Source organism: Gopherus flavomarginatus, chromosome 15 (genome assembly GCF_025201925.1).
Source record: "Gopherus flavomarginatus isolate rGopFla2 chromosome 15, rGopFla2.mat.asm, whole genome shotgun sequence".
Lineage (NCBI taxonomy): Eukaryota > Metazoa > Chordata > Testudines > Testudinidae > Gopherus > Gopherus flavomarginatus.
The window spans coordinates 9,286,553-9,302,621 of record NC_066631.1 but is presented as its reverse complement, the minus strand read 5'-3'; the positions used below and the strand labels follow the sequence as shown (position 1 = coordinate 9,302,621).

The 16,069-nt window shown below is 47.8% G+C and overlaps 2 protein-coding genes across 4 annotated transcripts in view; one reads left to right on the top strand and one right to left on the bottom strand.

The window, feature by feature from the left end:
• The window catches only part of KSR2 (kinase suppressor of ras 2), a 250,094-nt gene extending 236,179 nt beyond the window's left edge, over window positions 1-13,915 (top strand). For 2 of the 3 annotated variants that reach the window (XM_050924133.1, XM_050924132.1), the window contains 4 exons: window positions 651-782; window positions 7,774-7,903; window positions 8,611-8,744; window positions 12,910-13,915. In XM_050924133.1, coding sequence (XP_050780090.1) covers window positions 651-782; window positions 7,774-7,903; window positions 8,611-8,744; window positions 12,910-12,916 — 403 coding nt within the window. In that variant the 3' untranslated portion in view covers window positions 12,917-13,915. Of the gene's footprint in view, window positions 1-650; window positions 783-7,773; window positions 7,904-8,610; window positions 8,749-12,909 lie in introns of those variants that run through there. The other variant, XM_050924134.1, reaches the window with a different exon arrangement.
• The window catches only part of LOC127034846 (uncharacterized), a 299,262-nt gene that overhangs the window by 88,015 nt on the left and 195,178 nt on the right, over window positions 1-16,069 (bottom strand). The window lies entirely within an intron of this gene.

The following is a 16,069-nucleotide window of genomic DNA, read 5'->3' as shown; positions in this document are numbered from 1 at the left end:
CGGAGTGACTCCAGAATTACACCAGCATACCAGAGCAGAATTTAGCCTTTTGTCCATTTATCCCTAGCCGCTTTGTTCTGTTTTAGGACCTGATCCTACCTGGACTGACTCCAGCGGCACTGTTTCCAAATACAGTTTATTACTGGATAAAGTTTTATCTTTTGCTGGTGTGGATTTCGGAGACAGTTGCTAATGTAAAGAACAGTGAGACAGTAGGGCAGGCACTATGCGTGGTTTCTTCACACGACGCTCCTGACTAATCTCAATCCCAATTGAGCTACATCTCTCCATTTCTACCACCCTGTGTGAGTCCTGATCTTCCATGAACAGAGTCTGCCTGTGCCCCATTGTATAGTTGTTTTGTGAGATGGCCAAACATGCACTAGGGACAAAAGTGAGGTCACTCATTTTGTTTCTACTTGTGATTTATTTAGAGGAGTTAGAACACAGGTCCTACCCTAGAATAATCACTTTATTGACCCAGTGGGGTAAACCCAGTTTGCCTCTGGACTGAGTAGATGCAGTGAGGACGTGCAGCCTTAGCCAGTTGCTATCCCAGTTCATCACCTCATGGTCAGGGGACCTCATAGGAGGTATGGTTGAAATGGCAGCTCAGTGATGCTCTCTCTATTGCCTTCCTGTCTCCTCAGGAGGGAGAATAAGCTGAGGATCCAGAATGGCTGGCTGTGCCACCTGGCCCCGGAAATCATCCGCCAGCTCTCGCCTGACACGGAAGAGGACAAGTTGCCCTTCTCCAAGCCCTCAGACGTTTTTGCACTTGGGTAAGTCCTGTTGTGGGCCCAAGCTAATATTTGGCTTTGTGGGGAGGGGTTTGTGGTTGGGGATGAGTCCCTGGGCTAGCACAGTGTTTCTGCATTCTGGTGCTGCTGCAAAGCAGGCAGGAACGACGGGAGGGAAGTGAAATGGAACTGAAGAAATCCATTTTATTGCAGCAGGAGTTAAGTAACTCTCCTGGTCTCCCAGGCAGATTTTAGGTTTGTGAAAAAGTCCAAACAGAGCGACAAAGAGTCCTGTGGCACCTTAAAGACTAACAGACATATTGGAGCATAAGCTTTCATGGGTGAATACTCACTTCGTCGGATGCAAGTAGGAGGGGGGAGTAAGTGGTGTGTGTGGATTCCTTGCTGGGGCGAGGAGTACCTTCTTGCCTATAGAAAGGCTGTGGAATGCAACAAAGCCTGCAGTATTCTTTGAGCTGCAGAGCCAAGGTCCCGCCAGCCCAGTACATATGTGTTGGGGTTTGTGGAAAGGCCAGGGAAGTGGCTGAACCAGGCCAATCCAGGATGGCTGGTTCCATCCATTAACTGTATGGATGTGTTGGCCATCATCGCCACGTTGAAGAAGGCACAGAGGAGATAAAGGAAGTGACTGCTGCAGCCTATAGGTCATATAGCATCTGCCACCTGGCTGCCCCACACCCTGGGGTCTTGGCCAGAATGAAGGATTCTTTCCCTCTTCTTCCTGCCAATGCTTAAACTAGTTTGAAAAAAGTGGCGGCTGTCATAACCTGGGAGCAGCAAATTTATTAAGAGAGTGGTTAAAGCACCCCCATCAGCAACCCAGCTCGATTTTTTAAAATATTGAAATATTTGTTTGCCGGGTCTGTGACCCCTTGCAGCCTTTCCTCATTTTAAGTGCCATTCCCTGAGTTGCGTGGCGGATGAGATTGTCTCCATGCTAAACGCTGCCATAGGGAGTGCTGGAGCAATCTCACTGACCAAACTAAACTGGGGATGGGCCTCAACTTAACCTTTTCTTCTAAATGATGGGGTGTTGCATCGTCCAGAGCCAAATTCCAGAGCTGACCCTTGTCTCCAGCGGACTGAATCTAAACCATATTCCAGATGCCATCCTCCAGCTTGGGGAAAGATCCCATTTGACTTCAGCACTTCCACTTTGTTACTGGGCCCAACTCTGGAAACTAGATCCACCTTCAGCTCTCGGGTTTTTAGTTCAGACCCATCTCTCTCCTATAAATACTACATAACATGAACATAAGTGAAACATTTTAGAGAGCCCAGCTGTTTGCGTGTGACGCGGTGGGTAGGAGAACCTAGAAGAGTTCTATACTCTGAATTCTCTATGAACATTGATCTCATGCTAGATAATCTAGAACTTTTTAAACATTAGAATTTTGCTCTAAAACTACAGACAGTAGGGGGAGAGGATGCTAAATGACAGGCAGTAGAGTAAACGGTGAATTTTTCTTCCAGTTAGAGCATCTAGTACACCAGTTAATCATTCACACTATTTATCTAATAGAAAATAACCTTTGTGAAAGTGGCTCAACCATTTCCCAGATCAAAATCTTCCTTGAGTCAGACATAGGACTATAGGTTTTATCTGGTGGATTAATTTTCCTTTGTGCCATATTGATGGACACCTTAAAGACTTCAGCATACAGTGATTGGTTTATGTGAAGCTGTTATCTGATGAGATATTTCCATTTTAAAATGCAGTAATTAAACCAGTAAATTTCTGGTGTAACTTCATCATTTAAAAAAAAAAAAGAAGCAATTAAGGGATCTTATCAAACTAAGCAAAAGCCGTTTGCTTAAGGCTTAAAGTTATTAGCTAAGAGCTCTATGCTTTTTAAAGTAGCTGTCAATTTCTTTTAAAAGTTTTCAGTGTTTTTGTTCTTCCTGGTTTATAATATCCTCTCAGCTGCTGGGAATTGTTCGGCCAGATCCTCAGCTGCTGTAAGTTGATTTTAGTGGAGATTTGCCAGTTTACACCAGCTGAGGATCTGGCTCAGAGATTCTTGTCTGAACGGAATTGGGGACGGAAATCATGCCCTCTCTCTGGGACTAAAAGTGGCAGCAAAGGGAAATAGTCATAGGACTTGGTAAGACTGCATTGCCTTTCTGCTCCCTTTTGGTCTCTTTCCCCAGCACACTGCAAGACAGCACTAGTTCTTCTCCTTTGGTAAACATCAGTGAGCAGATCGTCAGCCCGGGTCATTGATTTCAGTGGCGCTATGACAACTGACCCCACTGTGACTTTGCCCCCAGATTTGGCTGGCATTCTGTTTCTTCTGGAGTTATGGGTGACCTGAGGAGATCCGGGCACCTGGGGCACTGAGAATTACCAGGGTACAGGGAAAGCCTGCATGGCTCTTTTCTGCTAAGCCTTAGAGAGCAGGGTAGTGTAGGCACTGCTCTGCTACTTCAGTGCCTCTGGTTCATTCCTCGAAGCAGGGATGGTCTTGCTGGTTGGCTAACCTTATAGGGGCTGCTTTGTGACCCAATGTGTCTGCAGTGGGATCTAGGCTCTAGTCCCTAGGAAAAGATTCTGGCATAGAAAAAGTTTTATGGAGAAACACCGAATGTCCAGGTGATTAAGACCTTGCTTCACAGAAGTTCTACGTTAAGGAGGAGCAAAAATAAGGAATGGAATCAATCAATTTAGCAATGTTAAGTGTCAAAAAGCTAAGAAATGCCTTCAGCTCCAGTGCTGTAATTAATGTTATACATCTGGTCTGATAGTTATGGAATAACCCTACACAGGTCTGGGCAAGGGAAAATCATGCTTAGAAAAACAGATTAATTAAAGCTGGTTGCAGCCATCAAAATAACGGAGGCGACTGTAGGATGTGGTCTAAAATTGAAAAGTAAACTCTGGAAAATAAGTTTTCAGAGTGGGCCTTCTGAAAATTCTCTCTGGAATCCTAATCCTCTTTGCATTCAGGAGATGGACAGCTGCAGTCTTTGGATCTAAAAACTGCTTTGCATTGAATCGCTGACCATCAGTAATGACTCTCAGCTTAGCTGGAAGGAGTACAGCTGCCTGTGAGATGGTGATGTTAGACTCAGCCTTTCAAGACACTCTTATCCCTCTATCTAAACTGCATTGCCTGAGCCTAGGAAAGGGAACATATGAATATATTTATACCTACAAAGCTTTTGATTTTCCCTTCATGTCAGACAATACACATTTATCAAGCAGATTAACGCAAGAAATAGTTCAGGTATGAGAACTCATTAGAAATACTGCAGACCCCACAGTAATGTTTCAGGTTCACATTCTGTTGGGAGTATAAGCCACTTAGGCACACTAATTTCTTGAGGCGGGGGTTTCACATGTTGGGTGCCCAATTTGATATGACCACGGCTCATTTTTTCAGCAGCATGGAACACCAGTAGATCCTGTTGACTTTGGTAAGGGCTGCAGGTGCTCAACACCTCTGAAAACCAGGATCTAGCATGTCAGATTTGGCACCTGAAAACAAGCATCCAAAATTAATGAACGCTTCCCAAGACTGAGGCCTTAGCTACCATTGCACGTAACATACCGCAGTGACAGACAACTTACAAATACCATTGGCAGACAGCACCTCTTCCTCTACTTGTGCTGTATCCAGTCCAGTGGGCCAAATTGTCTCGAAATTATTGGATACTGCCAGCTGGACCTGCCCCCCTGAGCCAGGCACAGTTCTGGAGCAAGAAATATTTTATAAAATGTCTACCCTGCCTTTTGCTTTTCACTCAAGGCAACTTTAGAACGGTTTGTATTTATATTATTCACAGCCCATGGAACCTTTCAGCTATAAACCATCAAGAGTTCCAAACCTGGGGCCTGATCTTGCCTCCCCCCTGCTCCAGTGACGGTCATTGATGAGAATGGCACTTCTAGGCTACCACCACTGTCTTCAAAGAGGAAGCCACTTACTCCCCTAACGTAACTAGTCCAGCATGCGAGGAAAGGACTGAGACATGGTGGATGTACCTGGGGCCAAAGGCTCTGAGCTCCCCGGTTTACGCCAGAAGGGAATTTTGACCTGGTGCCCAGGTTGGTGACTGGCACGCTAAAAATCTGCAGCTAGGCCTGCCTCATCCCTGAGTCCCCTTTTAGAAATTTGTACCTTGAACATAGTGAATGTGAAGAGAGCTCCTGGCATTTGTTGTTGGTGCTGCTGGGCTTTCGTTCTCAATCAGTTTTATCGTAACAACAACAAAAAAAAAAGAAGAAGAAGAAATGAAGCTAAAGTTCAGTAGATGCAGAAACAAGAGAACCCTTCTTACAAAAGCACTCTGTGTGCAGCCTGCTACGACGATCCCGGTGAAATATTCCTTTCTCAAGCACATTATTTCAAAACAAAGCCATTCGGGGCCCAAGGGCCAGCAACACTAACACAGTACAGACAAGAATTCCTCAGGAAACCTTCCGATTTATCCCAAGAGTCCAGTTAAAAGCATGAACATTTACTTTTTCGTAAAGTCCCATCCTCCAGACACCAGATAATAAGCTTGGTTGTCAAGGGGGCAGGGAGCAGACAGCTGAGTGAAGGCAAACTAGCTATTGAATGCATCTCCTCTTGGAAGAGATGTTGGAGGCTGTCTCTGGTCCTAGAGCAGCAGTGAGAAGTGTAGGCAGCTGGCTATGGGGAGAGAAGCTGATGTTTCATGCCCTCCCCTCCCACTAGTTCCATCTAGGGAGCAGGAGACAGCTGTGCTGGTGGGGCAGGAACAAGGAGCCCAGCCAAATTGTCTGCCTTCTGGATACTTCACAACTTTGTAACTCTGCCCCCAGCTCCAGTTATCAGATCCAGTAGTGTTGTGAGCAAGAGAAGAAATCTCAGTGGGGTCATGAGTGGGGGCGGGGAGGAGGGGAGTTGATGTCCAGGGAGACTTAGATCTTCCTTTCATGCTGGCTGATGCTTTTCAGGATGTCTCTCATTACCCTGTCAAGGTGCATTTCCCCTTTGACTTGATGGATTTCTGGTTTTCAATTAATACCTGAAAGATGAAGTGCACAAGGCTGTATTCCCTTCCTTCCCTTCAACCTATTTTGCATGGCGCTGCGATTGCTGCTGTCATGGACAATCTTTTTTTTTTCTTCTCCCCCTCAAGTCATGTCTTGGTGGTGAATATTATAAATGTGAAGCAGAACAATGCCCATGGACAGGGCTGTCTGCCTCGGAGCGCTTTTGAAGCAGAAGATTGATGTTTCTTACAAAGCTGAGGAAGGTGGCTCAAAACTCCTCTCCCTCCACAGTTGTGGGGGTGGGGAATCAGGGAAGAATATTGCCCTCTACCATGGTTGGAAGCCATGGGGATGGGACTGCACCCAAGTGACTTCAAACACCTTTGTCCTTAGCTCAGCTGTGCCAGACATCAGGAATTGAGCCCTAAGCTTATATTTAATAAAATGGGTTTGCAACCCTCATAGTTGTGCAGAAAACCTTATAAAACATGAGCCCAATATCAGCCAATGAGTTGTGGTCCTCCTGACCCAGCGGACCCCGTGTCAGTGGATTTTTGACTCTGAAACCATAGGGACCTGTTTTAAATGCTAACACTGTAAACTGATGATCACTGGAGCAGATGCTACCAACACGGGTCTCTTCCACAATGTCAGACTCCCAGGTGCTGAAAGACCCAGATGGCCCCCACTCAGCTGCCAAGATCCTCAGCTTCCCCCCGACAACACAGTTCAGTTCCATCAGGACACACGCCTGTGGCACATTGAAACCCTCTCATGCTGGGGCAATGCACAGCACATGAGATTATGTACAAAATTAACTGTGCGGCCTATGCTATCCATGGCCACATCAACCAGCTCAGCTGTTGACTTGAAATGAAGCTGCTGCAGAATGTCCAGTGGGCTGCACCAGAGTGATGCGGAAGTCAGGTGCAGCTCACTGCAGAGTACATGGGGCCTTGGCTCATTGTCTGGAGTGGCCAAGTAGCAAATGGGTGGAGAGTCTGACCCACCCTTTCCACTCCAGGAGGTGGCTGGTCCTGCCAGGTCAGGAATGAAGATTGCAGATGGGGTGGTGTTGGGGAGCTTGCATCACTGTTCAGACAGTCCCTGCGTTACGGACAATCTACATACCACATATCTGCCTCTGGGGCTCTTGAGCTAGCACTGAATTCCCGTTGGGGAAAAAATGGAAAAGCAAAACCTCCTGTTTCTACAGAGCTTGCTTCCAGATCCAGCTGGAGCAGGTGGCATGAATGTAAAAAAGCAGCTGCGAGGCATATTTATCCCCTGCATTAGCTATTAAGCTGCTCCCTATGCAGCAGGTTCAACCACTATTGCAACACTGCAGGAGCCTCCCACTTGAAGTACCAGGCTCACTAGTCAGTCTGTTTGTGCCTCCCATCAAAGAGGCCTATTCTCTTCTTGGTGGGCCAGATTCTTAGCTGGTGTAAATGGATGTAGCCCCATCAAAATCAATGCAGCTACACCAGTTTTACACCAGTTTGAAGATCTGGCCCAATATGTGCTAGAAAGGGGGTGTGGGGCGGGGGGAATGGCACAGTTTCCTTTTACTGTTAATGAGAGTTACATTCACATGTAAAATTCCTGCAGGTCAAGGTGAGACTGTGACGAGAATCCCTAGCAAAGGGGAGGCAGTGTATTGGAACCCGGGGCTGGCAGTCAGGACAGCTGGGTTTTCATTCAGAGTTTGCCTTCGACTTGTTATGTGACTTTGGTCAAGTCACTAGCTTGTGTGCCTCGGTTTCCCCATCTCTGAAATGGCATTAATACCCACCTTTGTGGAATGCTTTGAGATCCCTGGGTACAAGGTGCTATCTACATAGGAGGGGGTAGCGGTGGTGTGAGAACATGCCTTCTCTGAGAGGTCTACCTCGGATGCTGAAGAAGGACTGCCTCTGGCAGGACATATTCTATCAGTGCTGATGGGTAGGGAGAGCATGCGGCCTGGCTCCAATGTTCAGAGTTACCCCCTGCTTCATCTTTGGTGTCTAGGTCATTCTAACGCCCAGTGCGATTGTCTCCTAACAGCACCATCTGGTATGAGCTGCATGCGCGGGAGTGGCCTTTTAAGACACAACCAGCAGAGGCAATAATATGGCAAATGGGAAGAGGGATGAAGCCCAACCTCGGCCAGATCGGCATGGGCAAAGAGATATCGGTACGTCAGGCGGCACTGTGGGCAGGTGTGTGTGGGGGGCAGGTGCCCCCATTGTGATGCAGCCAGGAACCGCTCTAGCATCTCCAAAAATCACCTTTCAGGGGGTGGCCCCTGGGCCAAAGAAAATGCGGTGGTGTTGTGTGGCAGGATCTAACTTCTCTTCCTGCTGTCTCAGCCAGGGTGGTGGAGGCTCACGCAGTCCCTGGAGGGGAAGGAGCGCTTCAGGTCACTCCACACCAGCCATCTTTAGACCCACTTGACCTGTTTTTGTGGGCCCCCTCCAGCTCTTATTGGCTGGAAGGAGGAAGGTGTTATGTGTAGGAGGAATAAAGGGGAGAGCTGCAGGGCTCCAGCAACAAAGACAGGGAACATAGCTGCTCCGTCCTTCCTGCATTTACCCAGCCAGGGTCTGGGAGGTGGCATATGCGCCTTTGAATGAACTCCACCTGTTTTTGCAAGAATATGGAGCCCAAGCTACAGAATTCATGTCAAGATCTTCCTCAAAGTTTGGGACCTTGTGGGCGGTGGGGAGTTTGTTTCAGCCCATGATAGAGGTGGGGAGCAGATGCAAAGTTCTCCAAAGCACGCAGGTGCTGGGATCCAGGGCTTTGTCTCGGCCGGTCGCTGTCAGGGTATGTACAGTTCCAGTAAAGTGTGTGGAGAGGGCTGGCTCTGTTGTTTCATTCTCTGTCTTGTGCATGCTGCAGGACATCCTTCTCTTCTGCTGGGCATATGAACAGGAGGAGAGACCCACCTTCACCAAGCTCATGGAGATGCTGGAGAAACTGCCAAAGCGGAACCGTCGCCTTTCGCACCCTGGGCACTTTTGGAAGTCGGCAGAGTAAGGCTTCTGCCCTGTATTTCCACTGATTCTCCCCTCCCTGTGCCAGGTGCTCTTCCGTGGGTTAGCCCCTTACACAAGTCTAACACTAATGCTGCCCATTGGCATTAGGGTGGGTGGAGGATGGGAGTGGATCCGGATTAACAGGGACGTCCTTCACCCCCACCCGCTCTGGGCATTTCCAATGGTAGCAGTCCTCTGCTGCCTAACCCAGCAGTCCCTGGTCTGTGGTCCATGGACCACTGGTGATACAGGGAACGTGTCAGTGATGCTTCGGGAGCTGGCTGGTCACATGGTGACCATCTGTAAAATGGGAATAAGGATCCTTACCTCCCTTTGTAAAGTGCTTTGAGATGTGCTGATGAAAAGCACTATACAAAACTAGGCATTGTTGTTATTATGGTGCTGGCTTTTCTTGGTACCAGCTGCTGCTATGGGTGAGAATCCTGGAGCCCAGGTAAGTTGTTGGAAACAAGCAGGAGGAGCCAGTTAAGCTGCCTCCAGCGGGATTGTGTCTTGATAGAGAGGAAGAGGGAATGGGCTGCACTTGGGGTCTGGGGTGACTGGAGCTCCCAGGTGCTAGTGGGAAAGGACTGTTCAGAGGCCACTGGTGAATGGGGTGTGGGGAAGACGGGGGGGCCATCTGTGTGCTGGTGAATGAGGGGAACGGAGGTCTGTGGGGTGGTGAGTGAGGCAGGGAGAGAGAGGTGGCCCATATGGTGGTGAATGGATGTGGAGGAGGTGACTGCGTCCCAATGTGGCCCACGCTCAGAAGAAGTTGGAGAACCCTTGCCCTAGACATAAAGTTCTGCGTTTAGCTGTTACATTCCAGGCACAGTTACTCATCAGAGACAGACAAGTTTTCCAAAGCATCAGCATGCCTTTGTTAGTTAATCAGACAGAGAGAGGTTACATGCATTCCCTGCATCCACCTCCCCCACATATCACCGGATACTGCATTCACAGTATCCAGCAGGAGCTATCACTGAGTCAGCAATGGACCTCAAACTGGAGTTCCTAAAAGGTGTCTTATAGCAAAATAATGCCCATCCGTGTGTTGCTGAGACATGATGCACAGTACGTATGCTTCCAGTATAGTCATAAATATACTTGCCGTCATGGAGAAGACTTGCTTGGCCTTTCCAAAGGCCGTTAATGTCTGGCCCATGATTGTTGAGCACTGTGCCATGGCTTCAGAGAGAAACTGCTGCGGTTTCAATACGTTATTGTCAAGGATGTTTTCATTTCTGAGGTTGAGAAGTCAAGAGAGGTGGTGATTTGTGGGTAGCCCGTTGTCTCCAGGGGGCCATTCTCATGTGGGAGTACAGCATGGGTCAGTCTTTCAGTATCAGTGGGAGAGTTTGCAGAGCCAGGAGAAAACTCTCGTTCTGATACAAGCATCTGTCAGCTGAATCCTGTCCTCACATCATTTTGGCTTAATGCTTAGTCAGATCTCCCACTGGCTTCAATGAACACTTTGCCTGAGTAGATCTCAGGTAAAGGACTCCAGATCTGGCCCTATAATAGCTCCAGGGAGAATGCAGAAAGTCAGACCCCCAACTAAATTGTTCCATTTTCTCCCCCTAAGTTTCCTCAGTGGGAAGGTCCTTCTCTCACTGTCTATTTTTCCTTTACAATACCTAGTGCATACACAGGGAAATACATTACTTCACAACATGGGGAGCAGCATGCACAGTTCCATAAACATACCAAGTTGGAGGGGAGAGATTTTGCCTTATCTTGGAGTATATTTTCTGTCATGGAAACTGTAGAACAGAATGGCAGGACAGGACACTACAGGTATAGTGGGTTGGGGAGCGTTGTGCTAATCCACCTGCAAAAAGTAACCAAAGAATTCTTGCATTTGGACTCATCTAACTTGTGCAAACGTCTTTCTGGAAGACAATGAAGAACTCTGAGATGCTGATTTCTCATCCTGCATTGGGCAACCTAATCTCCCAGCCTAGCATTCTAGCTCTACTCTGTAGCCCCAGATGAGCTGCGTAGGCCCTCAGTTATTGCCTGTGCGCCTCTCTCAGAGCTCTTTACATTGCAGAATGTCTCATGCTCACATTGGAGAACAAGGGCTCGGGAAACTCTTCACCATAGAATCTCCCTGTTTAAAGTTCTCATCTACAGAAGTTCCTGTTGCCCCGTCTTTATTAATGTTTGGAGGCAGAGCACACCAGCAATCCCAGAGATCATAAAATATCAGCCTTGAGAAGGCTACAGTCGATGGCCCAAAGCCTGCCATGAATGTAGGTGGTTTGACAGGACTAATGTTAACTGACAGTGCGTGGTGGGGATAGGCAGTAGCTCCAGAGAGCTTCCAAGGAAGGCCAGGGGTTGATGAACCCGAAGTTGGTAGGTTATGTGCTTGCTTTGTTGCGTTTGGTCATTTGAACAGCTGCCCTTTAGGGTATTGCACTCATTTTGCCCTTGCTATGACGGCTGGCAAACTTCTGGCTGGCACTTACCCTAATTCCTGCAAGTCTGCCCTCTGTTTTTGGTAGCTGCGTGGAGATGGGGAGTGGGGGAGGATTTCGAAGCTGCAGTTGTTTTCTGTCAGGTATCTCTCTGGCTCCCTCATTAAGGAGAGGTTGGCTGCTGCTTGTCTCCTTGGTGTTGCTGCTTCCTCCAGAGCAGTGTGACAGGTTAATGAGAGCTGCATTGTGCATTGTAATAACAATTTGCTTACCGCTCACCCGTACTCTCTCCCAGCAACTGGTTACTCATCTCTCTGGGAGGTGGAATTCAGGCAGGCCCGAATATGCCTGAGACAGCACTGCTGTCCCGTCCCCCATCACTGAGCCAGCTGTACGCATGCTGCTGAGGTGAACATGACAAGTAGGGTGTTCCCATTCCCCACCCTACTTGGTTCATGGACATGTTTGCATGGGGGGCTTGGGAGAAGGTGGCTGCTGGCCTACACCCTGTCTTCCAGCAGCCTGGATCCAACACCTATAACATGGTTGTTTATTAATAAACACCCCCCTGACTCACTGTCCTTGGCCTATGGGCTAAGACGACATACGCTGTCAGTTTGATACGTGGTATTATACCTCCTCTGGGGATTTTATGCCCCTCTTGGCAACAGACTAGATGATCTGACAGTTCTCCCCTGACTCTTACGACTGTGATGTGCCTGCTGTATAATCATCTCTCTCAGACAACAGTCACAGACTGAGTGAACAAAAATGTTTCCATGAAGCCGTGCCATGTTTGGGCCCGGATCCTCAAAGGAATCTATGCACCTATTGATTGATGGAGCCTCATACCTTCATACCCTTCATGTCTGGGCCCAAACCTCTAGGTGCTAGAAATAATGAAGATTCTCCCCCTGCTGCCATGGTCAGGCCTAGTAAATCTGCAGCTTACTATTCCTGCTTATCACCGGTTGCTGGGTAGTCGTGGGTGAGGTCTGGGGATAATGGGGTTCTTGTGTAGCTGTTATGAGATGAGCAGGATGATTGTGTGTGGGAATGGACATGGGGAATCATGGTCAAAAGAGGTCTCGTAGCTAAGGGTCTGATCTGGAATAGAGACCTATGATAGGGCTGCCTGGATGCTTGCTGCCTGCGCCCTGAAGCAAAGGGTGCATTAGAGATGATAGCTTAGGTACTTGGATGCTAACGGTAACTGTATTAAAAACCTTTGTCATTTATCGTAGTCTCGTTTATGCAAACACACCGTGTATGTCTGGAACAATAGAATCATACATATGCAGGGCAGGAGCGGTGCTCAAGAGTTCTAATCCATCCCTCTGCGCTGAGGCAGGAGATAAAGGGACATCTATATAGACAATTTTCTCCCCCCACCAATCTGGGCAGTAAAACAGAGGGCTCCTTATACCAAACAATAATGTGAATCTAACTGATATGGGGGTACTCGGGGGAAGTGCGATTGCTTAAGCCATCTTACCATCTCCATGGTAACCCTCCTTTGCATATGAACAAATGGACTTGTTGGAACTTTACCTGCCACACATTCCTTCCATCCAGTGAGTAACCCCCAGGTCATCATTAATCCCCTGATGTGAGTAGGTTAGTGTTCGGAGAGGTCTATTCCTTGGTGGGTGGCACTTTGGAGTGAACTCCTCTCAACAGAACGTCCAGCTGTCATTGTTCAGGTGCTGACTGCTGTGTGTCTTGTCTCCCCTCTCCAGGCTGTGACAGACGGCGTTGAGGGATGGTGCCTTTCTCATCCCTTCAGTTCTCCTCCTCCCCTTCCTCGCTCTTTCCTCCATGCACTAAGGAAGACCAGAGGGTATCATGGACTGGGAGCATGGAAGGAAAGATGCTTCCTGCTCATTCTCTCCCCATCCCCAGATGCTTACCCACTCTCCAGAATAATCAGCCAGCTCGGATTGGACAGGAGGAACGCAGAATTCCCGGCGGTGGTCTTGAAGGGATACTAGGGGGAAATGTCTGGGGAGAGAACAGGTTGGGAAGAGCAATCACCAAGCATTGTATAGACTTGTCATGGAGTCCCCCTCCACGCCAGCAAAGGCCATGAGTGAGGGGGATGTGAGAGTGTGTGTGTGTAACTGATCTTTTGAGATTTTTCCACTGGTTCATACTGAGCGGGAAGCAACCAGCTTCAATTGAGCACTGTGGCTTCCTGAGACCCCAATCAGCTGTTCAGTGTGAATGTGGGTCATTTGGGGAATAGTTTTCTTCCTCTTTTTTTTAAAGAGAAATCTTGCTGCTCCATCAGTTTATCACTTGAGACTGTGCCTGCTCAGTGGGGAGGGGGGACTTTTCACTGCTGTCAGCTGACTCCTGCAAGGAAACGTGTCTGCAGGGACAGTTATGAGAGCCCTGCTCCAACACTGCTCTGCAGAACTGTGATAAACACCTTTCACAAGTGGCGTCTCTACCTCCCATCCACACCCATTCACTCTTATCCTGTCCCTCTCTGCCTCTCTGCATGGCACGGATCATTTTAGCATTTTGCACTGTCTTGTAGCTAACCAGCAAATCTTCCTTTCTTTGCTCCCCAGTGCTGCGGCTTCCCTACTTGTGCCCTCCCCCCTCTCCCTGTTTACCCATGTTATATGTGCAGGGGATCTGGTTTCCAGCCACATTGTGCACTGCTGAGCAGATGCACCCATGCAAATTGACGTTCAGGTCCATGCCTGGATTGTGCGCACACACGTGCACACACACACACACACAAAATAGGGCTTTGCAGTAAGGCATCTAGCAGTGCATTGGAAAAATGTGTGCTGGCATGAGGTCTGAAAACAGACCCTTAGCATGCAGAGTGCATATGTGTCTGGATTTTAGAGAAATGCAGAAAATAGTGTGACAATGTATTAGACAAGCCTATGAAACCCTCACATGTCAGTGCATAAACTGGCCGCTAGCTTACTTTGGTTAGAAGAGACTTTCCTTATGGACAAACCATTGCACGGTTCTCCACCGTGGTTTCTTGCATCTTCTTCTGAAACATCGGGCCCTGGCCACTGTCTGACAATACTGCACTAGATGGACCACAGGTCTGTTGCCATATGGCTGTTCCTGTCGTGTTTTCCCCACAATGTATTTCTTTGGTGGATTGGATGGTTTAGGGGGTTGGTAATGGAACAGAAGTTTTCACCTCTAGCCCACCTGTTGCAATCCAGACTGCGCTAGTAGTAGGGTTTCCAACCCTCCAGGATTGACCTGGAGTCTCCAGGAATTAAAGATTAATTTTTAATTAAAGATCATGTCAAGTGATCAAATCTCCAGGAATGCGTCCAACCAAAACTGGCAACCCTAGCTAGTTGTGACCAGAAATCACCGCCAGCTGATAACTGGTTGATGGCCTGTGTACAATGAGCTGATGATCTGAGTTAAGATCAAAGAAGACGCAAGCTGCAGTGTTGTCTGCAGTCACAGCAGCTAGGCCCAGGGTTTGAATGACTCTCTAAACCCTTGAAGTGAATCCCTCCAAGTCAGGTTTGACGCTCCTTGGTGAGGTGCTCAAGCTGTACCTGTTCTGTAGTTAGCTAGAAAGCTTCCCTTTTCAAGCTGTCAGTCTTGGACTTTTCACAGACACAGAGCTCGCAGCTATTTGTCTGCAACATTCGCTTCTGCAATAACCTGGGTTCTCTCTGTCCCTGCCAGGGAGTGAGATACGCGGCCTGGATCGTTATCCATTTTTCTGTACGTTCCTCTCCTGTCAAAAAGATCCCGCAATCCTCTTACTCTCCACTCTCTGAAGTGCTGCTTCATGGTCAGCGTCTTAGTGCAGTTGTTTTCACTGGAATACCACATACCAGTGTTGCTCTATCACCGTCAGTCTGGATGGAACCTTGAGCCCGTCACACGAGGTATCAAGTAACAGATGAGAGCAAATTTCATTATCAGGCCTTTATTAAACATAATTGCTTGACAGGAACCATGCTGAATCATTTAATGGTAGTATAAGTTAGCTTTAGTGTGGAGGTATTACAAGGCTCTGAAAACTAAGCAGTCCTGTTCTATCTCCATGAATTACTTTAACCCACTTTTTCTTACATTGTAACTGTTTTAGCCTAAATAAATGAAGGTTAAAAACTTATTCAAAAACATTACCTTTTGCGGGGGGAATCGCTTTGATTGCGAGAACAAACAAAGTGGGCTCATTCTATTAAATTTGCATGCGTATGTGTGTCTAAAACTTTGAGATGGGCACAGTATGTAGGGATTGATTCTGGATCCCAACTTCCTCTGAGTTCAATGCTCTTTGAATTCAGGGCATTTTGTTCAGTCTTGTTTCTAATGCTTTATTGGGGAGAGTTTCAAAATCACTCAGCGCTGGACTAACTGTGCTCCCACACAAATCAAATAAGTGAGAGGCAGTGTGGCCTAGTGGATAGATTTGCTGGACTGGGACTGAGGAGACCTAGGTTCTATACCTGGCTCTGTAAGTCCTGCTTGGTGACCCTGGGCAAATCATTTCCTGCTCAGTGCCTCAGTTTCCCCATCTATAAAAGGGGGGTGATGATTCTGAACTCCTTTGTAAAGTGCTTTGAGATCTACTGATGACAAGCATTTCACCATTGACTTCAATGGGAACAGAATACATTCCACCAGCTATACCCTGCATAGTCACATTCTATCTTGCACTGTCTAGGAGTTATGTGTGACTGGCCAAGGGGTCAAACCTGCCTTTGCTATACCTCGGGACTGCAAATGGAGTGAGCAAGGGCAGAATCTGACCCTCCGAATGTGTGTCACACAACATGCTAGGCAACTGCACAGGCTGTCCAGTCCATCCCTTAAGGCTGATGAATCTGCAGCTCACTGCTGAGTTGCTTTGCTGTCACCCTAAAACCCACAAAAGTAATAAGTTTGTTC